The sequence below is a fragment of the Podarcis filfolensis genome (genome assembly GCF_964270895.1).
Source record: "Podarcis filfolensis genome assembly, chromosome: 13".
Lineage (NCBI taxonomy): Eukaryota > Metazoa > Chordata > Lepidosauria > Squamata > Lacertidae > Podarcis > Podarcis filfolensis.
This window is the reverse complement of record NC_139615.1, coordinates 1,322,034-1,332,720: the sequence shown is the minus strand read 5'-3', so window position 1 is coordinate 1,332,720 and position 10,687 is coordinate 1,322,034. Positions and strand designations below refer to the sequence as shown.

General features: G+C 55.0%; 1 protein-coding gene across 1 annotated transcript; it reads right to left on the bottom strand.

The window, feature by feature from the left end:
* Window positions 1-293: 293 nt before the first annotated feature.
* Window positions 294-10,123, bottom strand: ENO3 (enolase 3). The gene is made up of 12 exons (XM_083581075.1): window positions 9,991-10,123; window positions 8,613-8,699; window positions 8,382-8,477; window positions 7,735-7,793; window positions 6,561-6,630; window positions 6,336-6,469; window positions 4,382-4,604; window positions 2,961-3,158; window positions 1,527-1,728; window positions 1,316-1,424; window positions 1,010-1,068; window positions 294-619 (listed from the first exon to the last, which is right to left on the bottom strand). Exons 2-12 carry the CDS (start codon window positions 8,695-8,697, stop codon window positions 550-552), a joined length of 1,305 nt encoding a protein of 434 aa, XP_083437201.1. The 5' UTR covers window positions 8,698-8,699; window positions 9,991-10,123; the 3' UTR covers window positions 294-549.
* Between the last annotated feature and the right edge of the window lie 564 nt (window positions 10,124-10,687).

Below are 10,687 nucleotides of genomic sequence, written 5' to 3'. Positions count from 1 at the left end.
AGCAGGTGATGTATCCCAACATTGCCCAGCCCTGGCAGAGAGACGGAGGGAAGCGAGAGGAGCCCGCCTGAAGCACAAAGGGGAACTTGGCTCAGGGGCAGACTTGGTGCTTCCCAAATTCACTGGCACCAAACTGGCGCACCCGCCTTCCATTCTATTGTTGCACCACCCTCCCAGTGTGGCTCCCAGTGCGGCTGAACCGGCTGCGCACCCCTAAATCCACCTCTGCCTGGCTAACGCACACGCACCCTGCCCCGTTTCCCAGAAGACGCAAAGAAGGACCCTGACGCCGCTTGCTCTGGCACAACGGCCTTGTTTATTCGCTGCCCCGAGATGGGATGGTGGGGCAGAGGCTCCTCAGCTGCGCCACCAGGGCCTTTGCCCAGGACCCGGAGGGGGAAAACGCGGAGGGGATCCAGCCAGCCCTGGCCAGTGGGGGGCGGTGTTGTGGAGCCGCCTTCCAAGGAGAGGAGAGCTGGTGGGGGGGGTCTCTTTCTCCCTGGGGTTCCCTTGCCCCCCTGGGGTGGGGCTGCAGGCCAGGCGCTGCTTCTACTTGGCCAGAGGGTGGCGGAATTTGCGGCCGGCAAACACCGCTTTGTCTCCCAGCTGCTCCTCGATCCTGCAAGGAAGGGAGACGGGAAGCAAGATCAGTGCCGGGTCTGGAAAGCAAGACTCTGGGAGGAACAGGGATGCTTAGCTTGGAGAAGATACAGGGCCCATCTCAGATACCTCAAGGGCTGCTGCTTGCGAGGTGGAGCAAGCTTGTTTTCTGCAGCTCCATAAGGGAGGACTCGAACTCATGGCATCAAGTTAGGAGAAAGGAGATTCTGACTAAACATCAGGAAAAGCTTTCTGACAGTAAAAGCTATTTGACCGTAGAATGGAGCCCCTTGGAAGATGATGGACTCTCCTCCCTTGGAGGTGTTTAAGGAGAGCTTGTCATGGATTCTGGAGCTGTGGTTCTGGGTTGGGCTGAATGACCCCTGGGGGACCCTTTCCAATTCCTCACCTCATCAGCTGGTTGTACTTGGCCAGACGCTCGGAGCGGCAGGGAGCACCGGTCTTGATCTGCAAAACAGCACCAAAGATACTGAAGTATCGATTGGCAAAACATGCACTGTGCCCTATCGGCGCATCGCTCGGGATGCCTTGTGAAGTTTAAAACCCACACAGTCCCCGCCCCCCCCCCAAATACATGAAGGAGCCCTGAAAGGGGAAACAGGCCGAGCAGGGGAAAGCGTCCTAAAATGGGGAGTTGGGGGGGGGATACATGCGCCCCCTCTGCATTGGCTGAGCCCCACCCTGGTCCTCTCACCTGCCCTGTGCAGAGACCCACGACCAAGTCGGCGATGAAGGTGTCCTCGGTTTCCCCGGAGCGGTGGCTCACCATGACGCCCCAGCCGTTGCTCTGGGCCAGCTTGCAGCTGGGAAGTAAAGAGGAGAAGGTTTGGGGGGTGTCCCAGGAGATCCTGCCCCTGCCGCAATCCGCCCTCCCCACAGGATGCCCTGCCTCCCCGGACACTCACGCCTGGATGGACTCGGTGACGGAGCCGATTTGGTTGACCTTGAGCAAGAGACAGTTGCAAGCCTTCTTCTCCACTGCCTGCTGGATTCGCTTGGGGTTGGTGACGGTCAAGTCGTCGCCCACAATCTGGATTTGCACCTGCGTCAGGAACTTGGACCACGTCTCCCAGTCGTCCTGGTCAAAGGGGTCCTCGATGGAGACAACTGGGGCAGCGAGGTGGGGAGGGAAGGGATGGCGTTACAGGCCGGCACGCCCCCAGGCATCTCTCTCCCCGCTCTGCCCCACACCTCCTGCCCAGAGCCCTCAGGCTCACCTCCCGGATAGACAATAATAATTATAATAATAATAATTTATTATTTATACCCCGCCCATCGGGCTGGGTTTCCCCAGCCACTCTGGGCAGCTTCCAACAAAACACTAAAATACGATAACCTATTAAACATTAAAAGCTTCCCTAAACAGGGCTGCCTTTAGAGGTCTTCTAAAAGTTTGGTAAGTTATTTTTCTCTTTGACATCTGGTGGGAGGGCGTTCCACAGGGCAGGCGCCACCACCGAGAAGGTCCTCTGCCTGGTTCCCTGTAACTTCACTTCACACATGGAGGGAACCACCAGAAGTCCCTCGGCGCTGGACCTCAGTGTCCGAGCAGAACGTTGGGGGTGGAGATACTCCTTCAGGTATACTGGGCCGAGGCAGTTTAGGGCTTTAAAGGTCAGCACCAACACTTTGAATTGTGCTCAGAAACGTCCTGGGAGCCAGTGTAGGTCTTTCCCAGTGTTATATGGTCTTGGCAGCTGCTCCCAGTCAACCCAGTGGGGCTGGAGGAGTGAAGAGAGAGCCCCTGGGCACGCACAGAGAGCCTGTCCCTCGCCACGGATGTGGGAAGCGGTCCAGGGAAGGAGCTAGGACGGCCTCTAGGAGCGCAATCCTAAGCGGGGAGTTCCGCAGAGTTACAAAATGAGATATTTCAAAAGAGAAAATGGACAAAGACTGGAAGGTGTTTAAAGGATACTTGCAAAATTGTATTGAAAAATCAGAACTCCTATTAGAATAAACAAGTTCCGTTATAAATACTGAAATACTAAATAAGATGGATAACAATGTGAAACAGGAAAAGAAGCAGAAAATTGGTTTGAAAGAAAGTAATAGAAGTGGAAAGAAATTGCAATTGAGTAGATTGGAAGTTTACCACAAGGGTGGGGTGAGGGGTGAGGGATGGGAAAAGGAAGTATCTGTGGGATTGAGTGTGGGTATGTCTGAATATTCTTAAGGACTGTATGAAATGTATGTCTGTATATTCGTAACATGTATGTATTAATGTTGAATTATTTTAATAATAAAAATTATTTGAAAATTTAAAAAAAGAGAGATATTTCAGCGGAATTAGGCCCCCTGGGTTCTGTGTCACCCAGAAGCAACTTGGCCATCTCTCTCACCAGGGTAGTTCTTGATGAAACTCTGGTAAAGCTCCCCTAGCTTGTCGCCGGAGATGTAGCGGTTGGGGTCGTCGGGGGACTTGAAATCCAGGTCGTATTTGCCCTTGCGGAAGAACTCGGAGGCCGCCACGTCCATGCCGATGACCACTTTGTCGGTGTAGCCGGCCTTCTCGATGGCGCTCTTGAGGAGCTCCAGGGCTGGCGGGGGAATGGGAGGAGAGAGTGAGTGAGAAACTGGGGGCGCCCCAGTACAAAGAGCATCTCTGCCCAGGGGAGAAAGCCCAAGAGCAGAAGCCAAGCCCAAGAGCCCTTCGCTTCGGGGGGCTCCCAGCAACCGAGATACAGAAGCCTTGAGAACATAAGGAGAGCCGGCAGGATCAGGCCGAAGGAGGCCCATCCGGTCCAGCCTCCTGTTCTCACAGGGGCCAAACAGGCGCCCGTTACAGGAAACCCACAAGGAGGATTTGAACACAAGAGCCTCTCTCTTTGAGCACCCTCTCCCCTCCTGCGCTTTCCAGAAACGGGGATTCAAAATCAGGGCTTCCTCTGGCTTTTTAGACAGAGCCATGGTGGCTGGGAAGCCCTCAATCGCCCTCTCCTCCAGGAATTGGTTCCCTCCTCTTGGAAATCCATCCCTGCCTCCGGCAGTTTTACTCCGCAACAGGAGAGCTTTCTTTTCTCCCCACATTCACCTTCCTCGGATGCCCACGAGAGGAGGAGTAAAATGATTCTCTCTGCATAATTCCATCTTATATTTTTAGTTGCAATTTTGTTCATCTTTTTAAAATATTGTTTTATAGATTCTAAATGCCGCGTTGATTTGTCAACCACACAACTTGCTGCAATTGTGAGATTTGACTCATTGCTGTTTCGTTAATTTTTTTATAGATTGCAACTGTCTTATCAATAATTTGTTAATGATTTTATGTGATGCATTCGCGATGCGCTATTATGTTATGGTTATTTCCTGTTGGAAATGGGATTCATTTGAATGAAAAGCAGCATAAAGAAACACAATAAATCAAATCATCTTGTGGCCTCTTCCTTGCCTTTCCTCTAGACTGAAAAGCCCCCAAATCTGCCCCCTTCCTTCACAGGGGAATCTCCGCCCTGCCTTCCTTGACCTTTCGGGCTGCCTTTTTTTCCATGTCCTTTTTGAGGCGAGGCAACCAGAACCGCCCACAGTATTCTGAATTCGTCTGCCTGGGCCTTCAGCCGCGGGCTCCTTCCCGCAGGATGCTGACCCTTGAGGGTGAGCCCAGCGGCATCTCCCTGCTGCCCTTTCCCCGAAGCTCCGGTTACAGCCGCCGAGCTAATTCCGGCCATGGCAGCGGCGTTTAAAGGGCGAGGGTGGCGTGAAACCCTAACCCTGCTGCCTGCCACCTGCTAAAAGTAGCCTGCCTCCTCGCCCAAGGAGCTACCTTCGTTGTTCTCCAGGATGTTGGGAGCAAAGCCGCCCTCGTCGCCCACGTTGGTGGCATCCTTCCCGTACTTGCTCTTGATGACGGCCTTCAGGTTGTGGTAGACCTCGGCCCCGATCCGCATGGCCTCCTTGAAGTTGCTGGCGCCCACGGGCAGGATCATGAACTCCTGCATGGCCAGCTTGTTCCCGGCGTGGGAGCCTCCGTTGATCACGTTGAAGGCCTGGCGGGGGCAGGGGGGGCAGGAGGAAGGGGTCAGGATGCGTCCCAAAGACTGCCAGATCGGGACGGGTGGCCTCCCAGAGACATCTCACAAGCTAAAGGGCAGAGCCTGAAGGACTCTCTCTCAATATATATATCAATATATATCAATATATCAATATCTATCTATCTATCTAGATAAGATAGATATGGCATAATTTCATTTCTCCTGCAAATCTTATTTTTTTATGCAATCATTTTTATTAGTTTTCAATTACAACAAGCCAATAATAGCCTCTTTATAACAATGCCAAATTATAATGCAATTTGCAATACCAATAATTCAGATGGCAAATTATTGTATTGGCCTGAATATAAGCCGTACTTTCCCCCCCAAATTCCGACCGTGGAAAGTTAAAGTGTGGCTTTAATTCGCAAACTTACAAAAATTCGCGACCTTACAATATCGCTGCTGAAACAGACAGACGGTAAAACGGAACGGGTCTGAGTGCCTGTGGAATTTTAGGGGAATGGCTTATATTCGGGTATTCTCTCCCCCCCCCCCCGAATTTTAATTTGCAGGTGCAGCTTATATTCAGGCCAATAAGGTATACAGTTTAGGTCCCTGCCCCAATGCAATAATTGATGGTTTCATGATTTACTTTATTCCTGCGCTCCAAAATCTTGTAAATTCCAATTGCGCTCCAGTCAAAATAACAACCTCTTATATCACAACTGCAGTTTTGACGAATTCCATTCGTATTGACACACATGATTTATACACCTACAGGTGAAGCGTTCAAATTCTCTCCTTGCGTGCGGCAATTAGTCTGTCCTCCTGCAAATCTTAGTGCCGTTAGCATGTATGCAAATGTCCAGCTCCTTTAAGAACATCAGAAGAGCCTGCGGGATCAGGCCGGGGGGGGGGGCTAGTCCAGCCCCCTCTTCTCACTGGGAAGCCCCCCAAGCAAGATTCAAAGGCGAGAGCAACTCTCCCTTCCTGTTTCCAGCAAAGGGTCGCAACTGTCTCATCTCGAACCCTGACCCTAGAGAGACTCTTGAGATCAGGGCCCTCAACCATCTTTTGACACCCCCCACCCTGCCAGCCCCCTCCCCAAAGACAGAGAAGGGAGGCGCTGGGCTTTGGGGGTGGAGGTGGGGGGCTGTAGAACCACCCCCCGCCTGGCAGAGCCTTATGCCTCCTTGCCAAAGCCCAGAACCTCCCTTCTCCGTTTTTGGGGAGAAGGCACAGGTGCTGGGGGTGTCAAATTTGGGCTTCGCTCCCCCCACTCCGCACAAGAAGGCGGGGGGGCAGGTTCCTGGCTGGTCGAAGATCTCTTGCCACCCCCTTGGTATGAGAAGTTGGGCCACCCTGAGAGAGACTCTTCCTTCTCAAAAACAGGGGGTGTGTGGACTCGTTAAAAAATAAATAAATATCTTATGATTTGCAAAGGGAACCTTTGTATCAGCTGAAAGCCGATAATCCATTTGGAGCCGCAATGCATCTTTGCACTATTATTATTATTATTATTATTATTATTATTATTATTATTATTTGCCACACTTCATCCAAGCATCACAGGGCAGTCTACAGCTTTACAGCTGATATTTTTGGTCCTTTTTGCTACGTTTCCCCTTTGGTGTTGCTGATATATTAATCCGATCCAGTCCTCTGGGGAGCCTGCCCTGCACCCCCAAAAGAGAGGGGCCTTGGCTCCAGACCCCCCCGCCCCGCCCCGCCCCGGACACTCACTGGCACGGGCAGGATGAGGTCCTTGTTGCCAGCCAGGTCTGCGATGTGTCGGTAGAGGGGGATGCCCTTCTCAGCGGCGCCCGCCTTGCAGACGGCGAGGGAGACGCCCAGGATGGCGTTGGCCCCAAACTTGGCTGTGGGGAGGAAAGACGGGGTGCTGGGTGAGGGGCTGCGGGAGAAGTCAGTGGGGCAGGAGGGGGCGAGGTAGAAGAGGCCCCCACTTACATTTGTTCTCTGTCCCGTCCATCTCCAGCATCAGCTTGTCGATTTTCTCCTGATCCACAACACTCAGCTTCTAAGAGAGGAGAGAGAAAGGGGAATCCGTTTGTTTCCCGGGAACCTGGGTTCGAATCCCGGCCTGGCACCTTTCCTGCACGGAGGTTGGAAGTCTGATAGGGAAACTCAGAGAGTCTTAAGGCGTGTGGGCCAAAAGTTAAAAGGAGCCAAAGGTTAGCAGGCCAGATAGAATCGTAGGTTTGGAAGGAGGGGGACCCCTACCCCAGGGCTATCTATCTATCTATCTATCTATCTATCTATCTATCTATCTATCTATCTTTTGCCTGATGCATAACTCAAACCCGCAACCCTGAGATGAAAAGTCTCACACCCTACGGAGTCTCTCCACTCTCCACTCCCCTCACCTGAGAAACAAAAAGCAGGGCTGCAAAGGGGAGGCTGCAGCACAAAATTTTAAACTCAGAGCATATAGAATAATAGAGTTGGGAGTGACACCCCCCCCAGCCATCTAGCCCAACCCTGAGAGACCCCCCTCCCTTCCCTTGGGTTTTCCTTCCCCTGTTCCTTTCTGCCCAGCTGGCCTCTCCTTCCCACCCACCAACCAGTAAGAACCCCATGAAACTGGGAATAAATGGGGGTGCGGGGGGGAACTGCGTGCCATAAAATGCCTTTGGGACAAGGGTTCAGGTTCTGTTTCTCCTTTTCGTTTGTGTCTCACCACGTTTGGTGCACGTATAGTTATGTGCTTTTTGAACTTTCAATAAAGATGTTAAGAAAAAAAGTTTAAAAATAAAATAATAAAAATAATTTTAAAAGGATTCCTTGCTCAGTTAACGGGGGGGGGGCGGGTATCCTGGCTGCCTGGGGACTCCCTGGGGGCTCTTTGACCCTGCAAGGTCCTGGTCCCGGGGGCGGGGCTTTGAGGGTTTTCTGTGGGGCTGTAGGAAAGGGCTTCTGCCCCCCACCCCAGAACCCAGCTTCTCTCTCTCTTTCTCTTTATGTCTCTGATTCCTGCTATTTTGCCTGCCTTGTGGGGGGTTGGGCTAGATGGCCCTTGGGGGTCCCTTCCTACGGCACAGTTTGGTGACCCCAGAGCCCAGCGCTGCTCAGGGTGACCGTCCCCCCACAAAGCCCTGCCCAGGTCCCACCCTCTCCCTCTCACCTTCTCAATCAGGGCGGGGGCGATGGTCTTGTTGATGTGATCCACGGCTTTCAACACCCCTGCGGGCAGAACGGACGGGTGAGGGGATGGAGGGGTGACCCCGCAGGGGAGCAAGCACACTCCCACCCACACTACCCTAAACATGGGGCAGAATCAGGGCCAATGGGGCAGAGGAGGAAAGGAAATACGAAGAGAAGAGGCTTCTGGGGCTTGGAGCAGGCGGGTAGTTCTACGGTGGTGCGTCTGGAGAGGGTGCAATGGAAGAGAGGAGCCGGGAACTGGGCTCTTGGGTCTGGCCAGCACTCCCTCCAACTCCACATCTGGCCAGTTGCCTCAAGGAAGGCCGCCACCCCAAGCAAGGGGGCACAGAGAGATGGCCTGCCCCTATCTGGAGGCAGAAAGCACCCACTCCATCCCTGAACCCTGGTTCTTCCAGCCCTTGCAGGCAGCAGCCTCCCAAAGTCCCTCATGGTCATCAAGCCAGTGGCAGGGAGTTCCGCAGATCCACAGCACATCTTGCGCGCAGAGAAGAACTTAGGTGTCATTCCCACTTGGCCCCGCTTCCCTTCCTCCTAATCTTGATGTCCCCTGGGGCACCGACTCACACCCCCTGCTCCGTGAGCCGCCACGTCCTGGTGACCCCTCACCTTTGCCCAGGTACCTGCTCTTGTCCCCATCGCGGAGTTCCAGGGCCTCGTAGATGCCGGTGGAGGCACCGCTGGGCACGGCAGCCCGGAAGTGGCCTGGAGAGGAGGTCAGAAAGGAGGGTCAGTCGGGCGCCATATGCCCAGCACCCTCCCTGCCCTCCTTGGCTCCCTCCCCACAAGAGAACATGCCCTGCTCTTGCCCGCAGGGGCTCCCCTGCCCACACGACTCACCCTTGGCTGTCTCCAAGTCGACTTCTACCGTGGGGTTCCCCCGGGAGTCGAGGATCTCGCGAGCGTGGATCTTCTGGATAGACATGCCTGAAGGGGGGGGGTCAGAGGGAGGGGGTCAGTGAGGGTCAGCCAGGCCTCCTGCCTCCCAGCACCCGCTTCGCCCTGGCAAAGGTTGGGGGGCTCAACTGCCACAGGGATGCTTTAATTGTGATTGGACTAGATGTCCTTTGCGGTCCCTTTCAATTCTACGATTGCACAAGTCTGTGAACCAGGAGACTTGTCTCACACTAAGAAGGGGAAGGAGGGCCTGCTGGATCAGGCCCAAAGGATCTGGCCCAGCACCCTGTCCGCAAAGGGTCCAAATCCCCCTAAGAAGCAAGGAATCGAGATAGACTGCCTCTGGAGCTGGAGGTTCCACAAGAACAGCAGACGGACCTGGGTCAAAAGGGACCCAGTTCGGTCCAGAATCACAGGGGCCAACCAGATGCACATTATGGGAAACCCAAAACCAGGATCCGGGTGCAAGAGGAACATTCTCCCCTCCTGGGGTTTCCAGAAGCATCTCTGCCTCCGACGGCGGAGAGTGTGCAGGGAGGCCTCTCCCAAGCAGCGTGGGGCAGTGGTTAGAGGGCCAGACTGCGACCGGGGAGAGACTAAGTCCAATTCTCATCCGTGGGTGTCCTGGGGCAAGTCGCTCCACCTCGCAGGGGTGTTGGGATTAAATGAGCTCCTTGCAGGACCAGGAGGCGTATCGGTGCCATAACTGCATTAATTGCAAAACCAGCAATGCTTCAGCGGAGAGCGCCAAGCCCACCGGCCTGGGACCCTCTTCCTCCACCCAGGGACCCAGCGCTGGCAGAGAGGGGGAAGGGAAAGACGGAGCAGCTGCCAGGATTAAAAATAGAAGTGCCCCCCCCCGTCTCTTCTGGTCGCAGGGAAATGTCACCCGGGCCTCTGGCTCAAGGCAGAAAAGGAGAGCAGCTGGCGCCTTAGGGCTAGAGGCCTGGGGAGATGGGGGACCCTTTCTGCGCCACCCAAGAGACACGCTCGCCTTCCAGCCTCCTCCAGGGACCTCCAAAGTGGTGCCCCCCACCCACCCTCCCCAGGAAGGCAGCATTTCCTTGATCCACACTGCTAATAACCCCAAACGCGGAGAGAGGGGTTTTTTTTGGGGGGGGGTCAGAAATTCTGCGCAAAGGAGGGCTGGCCCCATTCCTCCGCAGAGAGACCGTGAGAGGCAACAGAGGGTGGCTTGGGTGCCCCCCTCCCCTAGTGGGACACCCAAGGTGACCAGGACACCCGCTTGCTTGCCTGGGGGTCCCCCCACCCGCGGCTCCTTCCCCCCACCCTGCTCCAGAAGGGGCCCCCACTCGCTCACTTGCGTAGGGCTGGCTTGGGGGTCCTTGGCTGTCGCTGGGAGCTGCTGACAGTGCCCAGGCTGGGGGCTGACCCCCTGACTTTATACCCGGAGGTTGCGCAGCTCCGCCCCCCAGGGCCCAGTTAGGGACTGTCAGCAAAAGCAGGCTGGACAGAGCGAAAGTCTGCGGCTCAGTCGGGAGAGGATGAAATCTCTGGATCTCAGGGTCAGGTGTGAGCCCCACGTTGGGGGCCAGGTTCCTGCTTTGCAGGGGGTTGGACTGGATGACCCCCGGGGTCCCTTCCAGCTCTGTGGTGCTATGAGCCCGGCAAGCGATGCACAGCCAGAGGGAACGATTCTCCTCTCCTGGCCGTCCCCTGGCACCCCCTGGCTCATCCTGGCCCCTTTGCGCATCCAGCAGCTGTGGGGCTGGGACCAATCTCACAGGTCCAGACTGGGCAGCAAGGACGGGGCCAGGTGTCCCCAGAAAGACTCCCGGGATGCTGCTTTCTCTAGGCAGCAGGATGGAATGGCGCTGGGGCCTGGCGGGCTTCGTCTGGGGGCCCAGCTGTGCCCCTAACTGGACAGGGGCAGCCTAACTTCTGCCTATGCTCTGGTAATGTCCAGGTTAGATTACTGGCCCGCCTGCACTGGCTCCCCGTTCAAAGTGCTGGTTTCGACCTTAAAAGCCTTAAACCAGGCAAGGCCAAACTTGGCC